Here is a 15,858-nt window from a genome sequence, read left to right as displayed (position 1 = left end):
GAGCTGACGGGCTTGCGCCCGCCGCCCCTCGCCTGTTGCTGGTCCTGCGGGCAGCGCGCCGCTGCCGGTTGGCCGCGCTCAAGAGCCGGGGTTCGGGCCGGGGCGGGCGCGCTCGGCGGCGCAGGGCGGGGCGGTTGGGCGCCGCGCTGACGGAGCGCGGGCGGCCGGGCGGGGCGGTGTCGAGCTGGCCGGCCGCGCCATGGCCGACGAGGCCCCCAGGAAGGGCAGCCTGACTGCGCTAGTCGGACACACCAACGGCCTCACCAAGCCCGCGGCCTTGGCCGCGGCCGCCGTCTCCGCCAAGCCCGGGGGCGGCGGCGGCTCCAAGAAGCTCGTCATCAAGAATTTCCGAGGTGGGTGCGGGCCGGGCGCGGAGGGGCCTGGGCGGCGGGCGGGCCGGGCCGGGAGCAGCGGCGGCTCGGAGGCGCCCGCGGCGCGGTGGTTAACGGCTCCCCGCGCTCCTCACCGGCCGCGCCCCGGAGCGGGCAGCCGGGAGGCGGACACGGCTTCTCCGGCGCCGACTGATTCGAGTCAACTTTAAGTGGGGCGCGGAGCCTCGCTGGTCCGGGCTTCCATGTTCGTAAAGTTAACTTAAGTAAAAGGAACTGAAGATGTGTGCGTTTTCTGTGTGTGTTTCATTCTGCGCATCGACACTGAATATATTCAGCAAGCAAAGATACGGTTGGGTGGTCTTTAACCCCAGAAATTGATGACTACAAACCTTGTACTGGGAAATCCTAATTTCTGTGTTCCTTAGCTGTGTGTCTGCCAAGTACTTTTTTGTGGAATGTTTTTTAAAAGATGTACGGTTGTGAGCCTGGATGCCATTTGCCACTGATTCTATCTGGATTTACAGACAGACCTAAACTGCCTGATAACTACACTCAGGACACCTGGCAGAAGCTTCATGAGGCCGTGGAAGCCATACAGAGCAGTACCTCCATCAGGTACAACCTGGAGGAGCTCTACCAGGTAAGATGCTGCGTCCGGCGGAACGCGCAGCTCGTTAGAATCTCATCCAGATGGAACTGCGGGATTTTCTAAGACAAGAAGAACTAACCGACAGGATGGGACCCGCCTCCTGTCTCTCACTTACCTCGTTGTTTTTATAGTTGTCCAAATAACACAATTATCCAAATCCAGTGAAATGCAGTATGGGCCCGGATCATGTGGTCTTCAGTACCATTTCACAGTCAATAATAAGGAAGTGATAGAAAAGCAAGTTTTTGCCTCCAGCAGCAGCAGGAATTCTGTGACAGCATTGTCCCCAGAGTCAGCCAGTGTTTCGTTCTTTGGTCGTTGTGCATTTTACTCTATTTTCAGTCTGAAACTGCCTAGAAAGGTATTTAAAGTTATCCTATTTGAGGAGAGAGATGTTTCTAAATGTTGCCTGACTCTAAACATGCAGCATGTAATTACTATAATTCTTTTATGTTCTATAGAAAGCTCTTATTACAGTTTCACTTGTTAATTCAGATATTTTCCTCTCTCCATTGTGTTTTGTGATTGTTATAATCAAAACATGAAACAGATTTAAATTAATTTGAATGTACCATTTCTAACATAACAAAAAATGGTCAAAAGTACATTTTGCTATTGGCATATACCATACAAGCAGACTGGTTTTTCTGATACCTTGTTTTTAAAGAATAACATTCATTAGTCTGATAGATATTACCTATATTTTAGGTAACAATATAATACCACAATTTCTATTAAGACACTTAAAATTTTCTATTTACATTACTGGTTACATTATAAAATTTATGGAACTGAAAAACAAAAAAGCACAAAGAAGAAAATTAAAGTCACCTGTACTCCCATCACCCAAAACCACTACTGACAGTTTGATAGACACATGTCCCTTCTCTAAGTTTGTGTGACTATTGTTTCATCTTTACCAAGGTATTACCTACATATAACATGTACTTTAATATTAAAGGTTTAGCAAACGTATGCAGTTGTATAACCACCACACAATCAAGATGGAGCATATCCCCGTCAGCCGAGAGAGTTCTCTGGGCCCCTTTGCATTCAGTCAACTCCCTGGACTCCCAGTCCATGACGGTGATTTACGTCGGTTGTGTATGTGGCCATCATCTCTTCGATTCTTCATCTGAACGGGAGTCATGCACTTTGCTCTTGTGTACCTGGCTTCTTTTCTTTAGGGTAGGGCTGGTAAGGCTCCTGCACACTGTGTGGCAGTGACTTGTTTCTTCATCACCGAGTGGTATGGGCGACACAACTGGTTATCCTTTCATGAGGGCGTGGATGTCAGGGTTTCCAGTTTGGGGTTTTTATGAATTATAGCTGTTCTGGACATTAATGAATAAGTTGTCATGTGCACATACATTCTCATTTCTCTTGGGTAGATGCATAGGAGTAGGTTCACAGGGTTATATGGAAAGTGCATATTTAACTTTATAAGATATTTTCTAACTATTTTCCAAAACGGCTGCACCATTTTGCATTTCTACCAGCACTGTGGAAGTTCCAGTTGTTCCGCTTCCTTGTCAACATTTGGTATTATAAGTCTTTTTTATTTTAGCTATTCTGGTAGGTGTGTATGAAATTTCATCACGCTATTCATTTGTATTTTAAATATCGTTTCATTCACCTGTTGCTATTTTAAATACCTTCTTGAGTGAAGTGTCAAATCTTTTGCTCATTTTTATGGGGCTATTTTCTTATCACAGGGTGTTTGAGTTTATCATATGTTCTGGAGATGAGTTGTGTGCCAGGTATTCGCCTTGCAGATCTGTGTTCCTCGTCTGCATCCTGTCTCTGGATTCTCTTAACTGGCATCCAGAGAGCAGGAGTTCGGATTCTGGTGAAGTCTGTAAGTTTGGTCTTTTATGGGTTGTATCTACCTGAGAAATCTTTGCCTGATCTAAGGTCATTAAGATTTTCTCTGTGTTTCCTTCTAGACATTTTAGGGGTTTCGGTCTATAATTTATTTTAAATCAATTTTTGTGTATGTTGGGAGGTATAAAATCCAAGTTGTCTGTGTTGCCGCACATGTTCAGTTGCTCTGGTGCCATTTGTTGAAGAGATTAACCCCCACAGAAGTGCCTTTGCCCCACTGTTCATATGCATGTGGGTGTGATAAGTCTCAAAGTTGAGAAGCACTGGCCCTCCAACTTTACCCTTTTCCCAGTTGTTTTGCTATTTTAGATCCTTTGTGTTTCCATATGAATTTTAGAATATATTTGCCAATGTCTATCAAAAAAGACTACTAGGATTTTGATTGAGATTGTGTCACATTACAGATCAGTCTGGGGAGAATCGATGCCACAATACCGATTGATCATGGGGCCGTTCTCTTTGGTTAGGTCCTCCATATTCTTTCAGCAGTGTTTTTTCTGTTCCAGTGTACAGGGCTTGTACATCTCCTGGGACATTTATCCCTAAGCCTTTCATATTTTTGAAGGCATTATAAGGGGTAATGAAAGTTAATTTCTGGCTCTCACTAGTATGTAGAATGCAGGTGATTTTTTTATATATTGATCTTGTTTTTCTGCCTCACTCACTTCCAGTAGTGTTCTAGCCCCCACTGGATTTTCCACGCGGACAGTTGGGTTGCCTGTGAACAGAGATAGTGCTGCTTCCTGTCTGGTCTGCATTCTTCCACTTCCTTTTCTCGCCCCGCTGCACTGCTTAGAACCTCCCGTCCCATGGTCAATGGCAGTGGTGAAAGCAAACATCCTTGTCGCGTTCCTCATCTTAGGGGAGAAAGCTTCTAGTCTTTCATCACTGAGTATGGCGTTGGCTGTGCGTTTTTCAAAGATACCCATTGTCAGGTGGAGGAAGTTCCTTCCTATTCCTAGTTTGCTGAGTTTTTTTCCGGAAATACACATTGATTTTGACAAATTCTTCTTTGACTTTGAAATGTTAAACCAATCTCACATTCTTAGGAGAAATCCTACTTGGTCCTGATGTATTAACCTTTTTTACATGTTGTTGGATTAAGTTTGCAAACATATTGTTAATTTTTGCATCTGTGATCATAAAGGGTAGTGGTGTGCTGTTTTCCGGTAATGTCTTTGCCTTGTTTTGGTATCTGAGTAATGCTGGCCTTATAAAATGAATTGGAAATACTCTGTTCTTTTCATTTTTCTAGAAGTAGAAGGGTTTGTATAGAATTGGTATTTTGTCCTTAAATGTTTGGGAGAATTCCCCAGTACAGCCATCTTGGCTTTCTTTGTGGACAGATTTTGAACCACAGGTTTCTGGAGTACATTCGAACGGTTCAGGTTATTCACGTCCTCAGGTTTGCAGCATCTAATCTGCCGTTGATACTTTGGTCCATGTGTGGGTTTCTGTCTGGGTGCTCATCTTTTCTGTGTGGCGTGTCTCCCTCCCTCACTACCAGTGGAGCACAGCTCTGACAGCATTTACTGTCCTCGTCCGCTGCCGTCACCTGTCAGTTCCAGGCTGCGTCTGACATGTTTCTCTCCACTGAGGGCTGTTTTCCACTTTTTGCATGTCGGATAATCTTTGATTGGATATCAGACATCGTGCATTTTGACTTGCATACTAGATATTTTTGTATTCCTATAAATATTTGTGAGCTTTGTTTTAAGTGTAGTTAATCTGGGGGGAACAGTTTGACCTTTCAGTCTTGCTTTTAAGATTTGTTAGGAAAGACTGAGTTGCTTTTTGTCCAGGGCTCGGTGTCCCCACTACTGAAGCAAAGCCTTCCTAAGTACTATGCCCTCTCTCTTGGGGTTTTCCAGGCTGGTTCGGGGAAGGTGCTGTGTGAGCGGCAGCCACTGTTGCCTCTCCCTTAGTGGGCAGCTCCTTTGCTGGCCTTGGTGGTCTCCTCACACCTGCGTGCAGCCCAGCTCTGCCGAATGCTCTGCACCCATGGTGCCCCTTGCACGTCTCCAGGTCCCTCTGGCTGTGTCCTCTGTCCGGGCCTTCGCCTCGCGGATATGGACCTTGTGCTCTGCAGCTGGGAATTCTGGAAGCCAGAAGCTGGGGCGAACGGGCTTGTTCCCATCTGCCAGAGGCATGCAGGGCTTTGGGGGCCAGTGCTTCATACCTCTGGCATGGTTTTTGTTTATTTCAGGCAGAAGGGTTAGTCCTGTCCCTTGACTTTGTCTTGATCTAAAGCAGGAGTCCCGCTGATTGCCTAAACTCTTAAAGGTTTTTAATTCAATAAAATAGTTTGTCTTGCATCTAGAACTTACTATTCCTCTTTTCCTGGAGATGTAACTCTGTACCATCAATGCCCGTCGTCATTCTTAATACTTAGCCATACTTTTACTCAGCGGTACATCATAATGGTTCCCAGAGATCTTATGATGCTTCCAGATGCCCTGGGTGTCTATGTGCATGTCTTGAGACCCTGAGGGCCAGGGGATGCTTACTCCCAAAATGGCATCCCGCCTTCCAAGGCAGGCTTCTGGCTGCACAGACAGAAGCCCTAGGAAGTCCAAGTCCATCTCTGGAGAGTGAGCTGCTCAGATCCTGCGCAAGTGGGATAGAAATAGTAAGTGCCGTCATTGTGAAATGATTGCCTGCTCGCGTGTCATGGTCTCCGACAAAGTTGTCAGACTGCTTTTGACCTGGTATTGCAAATTAAAGGCTAAGTTTTTGCAGAGGTGGCATATAACTGTGCTAAGAATCTTAGGTGAAAGCAACACTTCTAACCAGTGTTTGAGAGAGGGTTGTTTCTGTTTTTGTTCTTGTTTTTAGTAATTTTCAGGGTAATTTGAGGGGAACCTCTTGTTTTAATGTTGATTGGTTTCTTCAGTGTCGGGTCTCTAATCGCCCTGTCAATTTCTCTGCCCCCAGACTCTGTAGGAGGCCTGCCTCCGGGGAGAGAAATCAGTTAAGCCGCCTGTAGCCTGCATGTTGTTTCTGTTTGTCACTTTCTGTTTCTTAAAGAGGGAGATTTCAGAGCATGGTGATGAGAAAGTCCTTGTGTGCACATGTTGCACACAGGGTTGAGTTCCTCCTGAGTGAGAGGAGGGGAATGTGTTTTAAGAGAATAGATCTCTTCTGTCTGTTTTTAAGGACTTGAGGTTAGATCTGTGGTCACCACTCGCTGAAGAAGAAAGCATATGTGTGTCTTACAGCCACATGCTTCACTGAAGCTACGGTTTTGAGAAAGATCCAGAGAAAGGAAGGCTATGTGTTGATTTCAGACTGGTTTTGGTGGATCAAACAAACTTGTCACGGAGGACTTGCTGCTCTGAGAAAAACTGTGCTCTTTGCCTTGAACCTGGGAGAAACATCTCCGTGAAGTCCTCCATCTGGTGATGTTAGTGTGGGGGAATGGAGCAGTTAGGTATTGAATGCACTAAGTGGATGGCTAAAAATGAATAGAAAAAGCCCAGAAAATAGAGACAGATAGATGTGTCTGATGGACCAATTTGAGAATGTAATAAATTAATCAAATTAATTGAGTGAATTCAATACATAAATTATTCAAAAACATAGGAGAATACTCAGACTCAGATATATTAGACCTTAATAAAAGGATTTTGTAATTCAGTGGCTTTCACTGCTCAATAGAGTTGGTTGTCTGTGTTAGGTACTTAGTTAGCCCTGGGCCTGAGGGTCTGCTGTGCGGGCCAGATTAGTAATGCAGCCCATGGATGGCCACTTGTTTTCCTAAAAGCTCTCATCCTAGGAAACATCCCTCATAAAATACCTTTGAAAAAGCTGAAGGAACAAAACAGCAGCAGAATCACAGAACCCAAGAATGAACTAACAGTTACCAATGGGAAAGGGACTGAGGAGGGTGGGTGGGAAGGGAGGGATAAGGGAGGGGGAAAGAAAGGGGGCATTACGATTAGCAGGTATAATGTGGGGGGGGCATGGGAAGGGCTGTGCAACACAGAGAAGACAAGTAGTGACTCTACAGCATCTTACTACGCTGATGGGCAGTGACTGTAATGGGGTGTGTGTAATGGGGGGACTTGGTGAAGGGGGGAGCCTAATAAACATAATGTTCCTCATGTAATTGTAGATTAATGATACCAAAAAAAAAAATTCCCCTTTGCTCAGATTTGAGTCCTAATTTAATTTTTACATTGTTCTGTACTCATTTCTTAGAGGTAGAGCCCTGTGAGCACCTACCTGTGGTGAGCTGGTCCCTGGTTGCTGGTTAACAGGCCAGCCATTGAGTAGGGGCCATCTCCAGGACTGTGTACTGCTTCCCTGCTTGAGTCTAAGATGGGCGCTGTGCCGGCCTTTGTGGGGTAGCATGTGTCCTGCCCTGTACATGGCTGGCACATCTTTCCTGATGGTGGCTGATGGGCACAGTTTCCCTGGGGCCTTGGGCAGGGAGGGCTGCCACCCCCCTTCTGTCCACATAAATAGCTCTTTCTGCTTGCCTGCCTTTTCCCGCCTGGTCTCCCCCACTGGTATGTCTCACTCCTTTTCCTCTTATCTCAGCTCTGGTGGTGGCCACGTAAACTGGACCACTAATTTCACGAACACATTATCGTTCCTTTCGCCCCGTGGCTCATGTCAGCTTCCTGATTTGTTATTCCACCTGAGGGAAGCGTTCTACCTTTGCAGTGGTGACCACACCATACACAGGCAACCATTTGATGTGGGCATGCCTGTGTCTTCAACACGCTGGTCTGTCCTCATGAAGACAGCCATCTGGAGAACTTGGGTGTGGCGGCCTGGCAGACCTAGATTAGACAGCCACCATGACTAGGGACGTTCAGGCCGCGCCACTCCCCCATCCCGGCTGAGCCAGCACAAGGAGAGCCTCTCTGTCCTGGCCCTGCTGCTTCCCCGCCCCCAGCTCCTGGTTACTTAAATCCTCATCTGTGTGATGGCTCCTAAAAGTGTGCACAGCAGAACAAACTAACATGCCTAAACCGCATCAAAGTCCGAGCAGACACTTGATACACTAGAGGAGGCAGGTCTGAATCTCCAAGACCGGTTTTGGGGAGGGGCACACGTATGTCGGCCTGCTCCCGCCACAGCAGACAGAAGTCTGCCAGGGCCTCTGCCAGCACCGTGGTGAGCAGGGCTGCCCTCTGTCCTCCGAGGCGGCCAGAAGAGGCCTGTAACTTGAAGAGGCCGGCAGTGACTCAGCAAAGGATGTGGAGACACGCGGCGCCCACAGTGAGCCTGGCTACCCCTCCAGGCAGCTGCTTGAGGCCCCCAGATTCTTGATTTTGAAAACAGAATAAATCTCAGCATGCTTCCTGGAAATAGTAAGTATGTGCCAGAAGAATTGTTTGTAAAATCAACAGTGACAATGTGTCACCACTGCAAGAAGACTGTTTTGAGGACACTGACTCCCAGTTGAGAAATTAGAGCATTCAGGAAATGTTCTGTTACGATGCTCTGGGAGAGACAGGACCTCTAAGCTTACCTTGATTTTTACCAAAGAAAATATATTTCTTCATGTAGTATATTAAAAAGTTATTTTTAATAATGATGTTTGCAGAATTCACTAATGATTTACTGGAGCAAAAGCCTTTGACATGAGATTATCCTGAGTTTTTTAAGAAAGAAAAGGATAGTAGGTCTTTGACTATATAAAGCCATGACTACAAGGTGATGGAATTGAAGATGTAAAACCAAAATGTTGATGGAAATCCCTAATTGTGTAGGAAGACAAAGTGTAGAGGGCAGTTGTACTTGTTGCTACTATACTGATAATAAACCTGCTATAAAACAGGTCATAATTTTTTAAGTCATCATTTCATGTTTCTTTTGGCCTTTATAAATATGCATGTGTTTTAAATGGTAGTAATTACTGTATTTATTTAATTTAGGTTAAAATTTAGCAGTTCTAATGTTAATTATTGGGTTTATTAATACTTATAAGTATTGCTAAAATAGCTTTATAAAATTTCAAGTTTCCCTCCAGAATGTAGTATTTAAGTTAAATTCAGATTCTAAAGTGTTTGCATTTTGTATGTCCCCATATTTTTTTTGTATCATTAATCTACAATTACATGAGGAACATTATGTTTACTAGACTCCTCCCATCACCAAGTCCCCCCTACATGCCCCATTACAGTCACTGTCCATCAGCGTAGTGAGATGCTATAGAGTCACTACTTGTCTTCTTTGTGTTGTACTTGTACAGCGCTCCCCTTGCCCTTGCTAATAGTAATATGCCCCCCCCCTTTTGTTTCCCCTTATCCCCCCCTTCCCACCCATCCTCCCCAGTCCCTTTCCCTTTGGTAACTGTTAGTCCATTCTTGGGTTCTGTGAGTCTGCTGCTGTTTTGTTCCTTCAGTTTTTTTTTTGTTCTTATACTCCACATGTGAGTGAAATCATTTGGTACTTGTCTTTTTCCACCTGTCTTATTTCACTGAGCATAATACCCTCCAGCTCCATCCAAGTTGTTGCAAATGGTAGCATCTGTTTTCTTCTTATGGATGAGTAATATTCCATTGTGTATATATGTACATCTTCTTTATCCATTCATCTACTGATGGACACTTAGGTAGGTTCCATTTCTTGCCTATTGTAAATAGTGCTGCAACAAACATAGGGGTGCATCCGTCTTTTTCAAACTGGGCTCCTGCATTCTTAGGGTAAATTCCTAGGCTTGGAATTCCTGGGTCAAATGTTATTTCTATTTTTAGTTTTTTTGAGGAACCTCCATACTGCTTTCTATAATGGTTGAACTAATTTACATTCCCACCAGCAGTGTAGGAGGGTTCCCCTTTCTCCAGAACCTCACCAACATTTGTTGTTGTTTGTCTTTTGGATGGTGGCGATCCTTACTGGTGTGAGATGATATATCATAATGGTTTTAATTTGCATTCCTATGATGATTAGCGATGTGGAGCATCTTTTCATGTGTCTGTGGGCCATCTGAATTTCTTCTTTGGAGAAGTGTCTGTGCAGATCCTGTGCCCATTTTTTAATTGGATTATTTGCTTTTTGTTTGTTGAGGTGCGTGAGCTCTTTATATATTTTGGATGTCAACCCTTTATTGGATCTGTCATTTACAAATATATTCTCCCATACTGTAGGTTGCCTTTTTGTTGTATTGATGGTGTCTTTGCTGTACAGAAGCTTTTTAGCTTGATATAGTCCCAGTTGTTCATTTTTGCTTTTGTTTCCCTTGCCCGGGGAATATGTTCATGAAGAAGTTGCTCATGTTTATGTCCAAGAGATTTTTACGTATGTTTTTTTCTAAGAGTTTTATGGTTTCATGACTTACATTCAGGTCTTTGATCCATTTTGAATTTACTTTTGTGTATGGGGTTAGACAGTGATCCAGTTTCATTCTCTTACATGTAACTGTCCAGTTTTGCCAACACCAGCTGTTGAAGAGGCTGTCATTTCCCCATTGTATGTCCATGGCTCCTTTATCATATATTAATTGACCATATATGCTTGGGTTACTTTCTGGGCTCTCTAGTCTGTTCCACTGGTCTATGGGTCAGTTCTTGTGCCAGTACCAAATTGTTTTGATTACTGTGACTTTGTAGTAGAGCTTAAAGTTATATCCCCCCATGTTTTTTAAATGGTTCAAAACTAGTCAATAGAAAAACTACATTTCTGTTTTTAGTATGTCATATTTGTATTGAATAAGATTTGAAAGGAAATTTTATTAGAACTAGTAGGAATATACAAATATTATTTCTTTGATATGGATAAACATATTTTAAGAAAAATGTTTCTGCCTCAAAAGCTTATTTCACTATTAAGACAAACATAAGTAGATTACACATCTGCCTGCAGACATAAGTAGGAGATGGTGCCACCTGACCTCTGTCACCCAAGTGTTTTGCCGGGATGCCTTCCCTTCAGCTCTTAGGCAGGTCCATTGTGCTAGTAAGAGGGAAGGGTGCTGCATCCCTGTCCTCCTGCCCGTTTAGAAGGCGGTCGGTGAACATCTAGAGCAGTGACACATCACAATTCTCAGGGTAAACTCACCACAAATTCCTGGGGCCCTCACCTCCAACTGGAGAATCAGAACATCCAGAAACATAGCCGTTGGGGTCAGACCAGTTGTGCTGTCCCTGGGTGATGGCGGTCTGCAGCCAGGTGTTGGGACTAGTGCACTAGGACAAAAGTGGAGGGCTTTGTGATGCTCAGACGTAGTTCAGGAAAGCCTCCTGGGTCCCAGGGGCCCAGGTCTCTTGGAGGTGTGCTGTTGGGTCTGTGGTGTATGTTAGCTATTGTTGCACCCCATTTTTACAAAAGTGTTTTGGATTCCGGTGTTCCAGCAATAACTGCCCTAAGCTTAAATGTAATAGTGTACTTGTGTATTGCAAAGTATGGGGGGTGCCTTTCTGTTACAGTTATGGCTATACATGGAAATATGTGCAGAAAGGACTGATGTGTTATTCACAGTAATTCATTTATTCCTTTTGTTTTTAGGCTGTTGAAAATCTTTGTTCTCACAAAGTGTCTCCGACACTGTACAAACAGCTGCGCCAGGTCTGTGAGGATCGTGTCCGAGCTCAGATTCTTCAGTTCAGAGAATATCCTTTTTTTGGCTCCATGAAGTTTCTATTTATTACCTGATCATTTGAAACTGAATATTAATAAGATAAGGAACTAATGAGTATCCTTAACACTAAAGATGCAGCTTATTAAATTCCTTTTGTTTATTATGGAACAAAAACCTTACATTAGTTTCATGACCCACTATATTAGAGTTTTTTTAAGTGGAATTTTTACTATTTACATTACTTTGCTGATCTAATTAGAGCAGTGTCCATTTATTGGGTCTGGTTGAAGTATTTAGAAAAAGTTCTGAAAAATGTCTTCAAGTTTGAGGTCTGCTATCCTGTATTCTTCTAAACCATCTGTGTCAGTGTTCTAAGATGTGTAACAAATTCCCACAGGTGTAGCGATGTAAGCCAACACCCATTTGTCAGGCCACAGCTTGCAGGCGGGGAGTCGGGGCTGGGCTCTGGGGCTCTGCTCAGGGCTTCGCGTTGAAATGAGAGTGTTGGCCAGGCCTGTAGTCTCCCCTGAGTTTGTCACCCATACTCACTCAAGTGTTGGCAGAGTTCAGCTCCCTTGGCCATAGGGCTGAGGTCATCCTGGGGCCCTAGTGGCTACCCCTGACTTCTTGCCAGGAGACCCCTTTTCCAGTGACATGGTTGTTTGTGCCTAGGCTGGCAGGAGACTCCACCTCTTGTTTGCTAAGAGTTTCATGTGATGGGTCCATCATACAGCCCCCTCCCCCCCGCTGCCCCGCCCAATCACAGGCAAGGGGGTATCGCACGCCCTCAGGGGCTGGGGTATCTTAGAAGTTTGCTGCCCCACCATCTGTGACCAGAGATCCACCAGGGAAACCAAGCCCCTTAGCATCCTGTAGACAATCCTTTACAGTCCCTCAGTCTAGTCCCCCACCACCCACTGGTAGGAATGAGAAGTCGATGTATGGAGGCAGGCAGGCAGCTTAATGACGCCCTTTCCTGGGCCGCTGTCTTCGTGCGTGAGGTCAGATTCTTCAGTTCAGAGAATATCCTTTTTTTGGCTCCAACAGGGGCCTGCTTGTTTCTAAGTCTCCCCATACTGAGAAACAGAGGCATTTGGAGCTCTGGACTCTCCCTTAGGGCAGTGCGCCACCCCCTTGTCTGGGGTGCAGGCTCTCGGTGACCCATGACGATAATGCCAGAGTGAGGTGTCTCCACTTAGGACAGTGTTTGCAGTGCTCCCACAAATGGGTGAGTGAAGTTGGTTCTGGCTCTGTGGTGTTGCCATCTGAATACACCTGTGGTCTTCTCTGGGAAAGCTTTGTCCTAAAGATTATGGGGTCATTCAGGACAATGGTGCCCACACCTTTGGAACTTGGCCAGTGTGTCCCACATCACAGAGGCATCCTCTGAGGGCATACATAGGTGCCTGTCCTGGCTTGGTACCCCAACTCAGGAATCCCAGGGGCTGGATGGTGAGTACAGGAAGCCAGTCCAGGATTTTGGCATCTGAAAATACCCTGACTCCCAGGCTGCCAGGAGCCCTCAGCAGATTCCCAAAGCTTCTCTCCACATAGGTGCTTACAGGGTGAGCCAGTGGGATGTGTCCTAATCTGATGGTTGTCCCAGCTGACTGGAGACTGGTTTTTTATTACCTACTCCAGTTAGCCTCCTGCCAGTTAATCCTACCCTGTGGGTTGCACAAATGTGCATTGATTCACAGCAACAAATACTTATTTCCTGTCTACTATACTAGAAAATGGAAAAATGACTGCCACACCTGATTTCTGTCCTCCAAGAGACACCGAGACAGAGGGAAAGGAATTACTGTATGTCCTTGATGGTGTGAAAGAAGAAAGATAAGACGCTGCACTATACTCATTGTCCCTATTAGCATGAAGCCTCTTGAGTTCATAAGTGTGAAACCGTCGACGCCGGGACAGGAACTGCAGTAGTGAAGTGCTGGGGACACGGTTCCCAGAGGAGGCGCTGCTGGAACTGCCTCCGAGGATGCATGAGGCACCAGAGAGCAGAGCGTGAGAAGGGTCAGGACAGCCTGCTGTAGGTGGTGTGTGCCTGGAGCCTGGACTGGCGGGATTCGAGGCTGTGCTGCTGAGGGAGGCCATGATGAAAGAGTCTAGAACAAGAGCTTTGATAAATACTGTGAAGGAAGAAGTTAATCCTAGCAGCCTTAACAAAGGGACCTGATGTAAGTGAGGAATGGCAGGCGGTGCATGACCACTACTGATGTGGTGGGATGCCGGGCCGTTGCTGTCTGGGCTCTGTCTGGTGCCACAGGGCCGCTCAGGTGTCCCTGTCTGTGCTGGGATTAGAGAAGCAGGATGACCAGGTTTAGAAAACGTGGGGTAATAGGGCCTGTCACTCTCTTGCCCCAGTGTAAGCACTGTCTTCCTCGTTTCTTCTGTTTCCAGGAACAAGTCTCAGATCTTTGTCATTTGTTCCATGGTGTATTATGATCATTTTGCTGCTGGATTTTGGTTGGTTGTGTGAAGATTTGACAGTGTAAACCCTTTAACGAACAAGGACCGGCCCTTCTCAGAATGGAGTGAAGGGCCGGCTACGGGGACCTGTGCGGAGAACCAGCTGCCAGGCTGGTAGCATGTCTGCGCCCTGGCGGTGCTCATGTGCCTGTGACGCCTGCACTGGCTTCCCACCCAGAAGGCTGGAGCTCGGGGAATGCCCAGATGCTGTCCCCCGTGTGCAGGCCCTTCCACCAGTGTGGAGCCCGTGCCAGGCAGCGTGCTGCCACCCAGGGGGCACCGGAGCCACTGGTGGTGTTCGGGTCGGTACAGGCTGACCCTGTGTTGCCTGCCCACTGGGCGGACTGTCTGAACACTGGCCAGCTGTCTGCAGCACGGTGAGGGGCTGGAGCACTGCTACCACGCACCTGTCTGCGTGTGCCTGGGATTGACCCCTGGCTTGTGTTTTCAAACTGTGCCAGGTTCTAAGACAGAGGCCCATCCTGACTTTGACCAGTAATGAAAGAATGTCCAGAATGACTCACCAACCATTCAGCTGTTAGTTCTTTGCTCTGTCAATTTTTAATTTATTAGCAAAACCTCAAGAAAATAAGATATGCAGAGCCCCTGTGGTTATGGTCAGTCACCAAACTAGTATGACAAGGGTCCTGCTCCTCTTCTGTCCCTTCCCAGAGTCCTGGCTGGTACTTGGCCTTCTGCAGCTACCTGTGTGTCCTGCGTTCCCCAGCAGGCCTCCCCACAGCTGAAGACTTTACCTGTCTGATTTTCCAGGCCACACACTGGCTTCTCTCTCTGTGCTAACTTGCGTTGGACCCCACCAGAGCTCTCTGAAGTGTGTGTTCTGCTACATGTGCGAGGCTGAGGCCAGCAAAGGTCATCGCTGCCCCATGCCCCGGAGCTGAGAAGCCTTGAAAACCCATTTCTGCACCCCAACAAGCCATTCTGTTCGTCTGTGCAAAAGGAGTAAGGGCTGTGCCCACAGTGGGAGGTAAAATGAGCCTGCCTGACAGCGTGGAGATGTTAACGACCGCTGCATAAGCCTGCAAAGGTAGCTCTCCAGGCTTTTGCTGTGCCTTGCTTTTGGGGCCTGTACTTGGTTATCTTTTTCCTATAAACAGCATTTTGAGCTTCTCTTTAAAAACATCGAAGAGTGGAACTGAGATCCCTGATTGGGTGTACGAAGGAGACCCCCTGTCACGTGTCTCCAAGACTGGAAGTAAGGGTCGAGCCTCTGCTTTTCCTCTGGCTGATGGTCTCAGTGCTCATAGCAGCAGGCCTGCTTCCTTGTCCCCGGACCAGCATCCCCAGGAGTCAGGGCTAGGATCTGCCCCTCGAAGCCCATGGCCTGGGTGTTAGTTTCAGCTTGCAGGGCTCTGAAAGTAACCTGGCCTAGAGTACAAGGAAAGGGGAGGGGCAGGAGGTGGGAGACGGGCCTGCGGGCAGGCTTCTACAACGGGTGGTGAGGTGGAAGGTGAGAAAGCCCACGCTCACGGTTTTTGAGCTTCTGGTCTTCAGTATTGTGATACCTAAAGGACGTGCAGTCTTCTGTGTCTGGGAGAGCTGAGATAGATTCAGGGGTCGAAACAGCAATAATTGGCCAGTATTTCCACAGTTTTCCTTAGCAGGTCTGCACAGACTCACTAGATAGCGTTTTATTTTTAAAGAAGATTAACACATGTTGGCAAGACCACTGCAGACAAATGGTAAGCATACCGACTTTCTTACCCTGCTGATCCAATCTGCGCTGCACTTGCCTGGGTCTCATCGCATCCGCACACCTCCTTTTTGGGTTTAGCTAGACAGTTGGGAGACTGGAGCAGCTGGGGTTGTGTGCCCTCTGTGAGGCCCACTCTCTTTTTTTCCTTTTTTAGTCAAAACCTGGCCTCATGCATCTTCCCTCGCCTCCCTAAGAAGGTGTGCACCAGCTCGTGAGCTGGGACAGGGCAGGTCTGCTCAGGGTTCTGTGTGAGTCATATGCTGCT

The 15,858-nt window shown here is 46.5% G+C and overlaps 1 protein-coding gene across 3 annotated transcripts in view; it reads left to right on the top strand.

The window, feature by feature from the left end:
• Window positions 1-52: 52 nt before the first annotated feature.
• CUL4A (cullin 4A) overlaps window positions 53-15,858 on the top strand; it is a 38,267-nt gene continuing 22,461 nt past the window's right edge. For 2 of the 3 annotated variants that reach the window (XM_073212312.1, XM_073212311.1), the window contains exons 1-4: window positions 53-353; window positions 857-972; window positions 11,326-11,430; window positions 15,511-15,579. In XM_073212312.1, coding sequence (XP_073068413.1) covers window positions 200-353; window positions 857-972; window positions 11,326-11,430; window positions 15,511-15,579 — 444 coding nt within the window. In that variant the 5' untranslated portion in view covers window positions 53-199. Of the gene's footprint in view, window positions 354-856; window positions 973-11,325; window positions 11,431-11,515; window positions 12,423-15,510; window positions 15,580-15,858 lie in introns of those variants that run through there. The other variant, XM_073212313.1, reaches the window with a different exon arrangement.

Source organism: Manis javanica, chromosome 9, assembly GCF_040802235.1.
Source record: "Manis javanica isolate MJ-LG chromosome 9, MJ_LKY, whole genome shotgun sequence".
NCBI classification, from domain to species: domain Eukaryota; kingdom Metazoa; phylum Chordata; class Mammalia; order Pholidota; family Manidae; genus Manis; species Manis javanica.
This window is presented reverse-complemented; position numbering and strand designations above follow the sequence as displayed.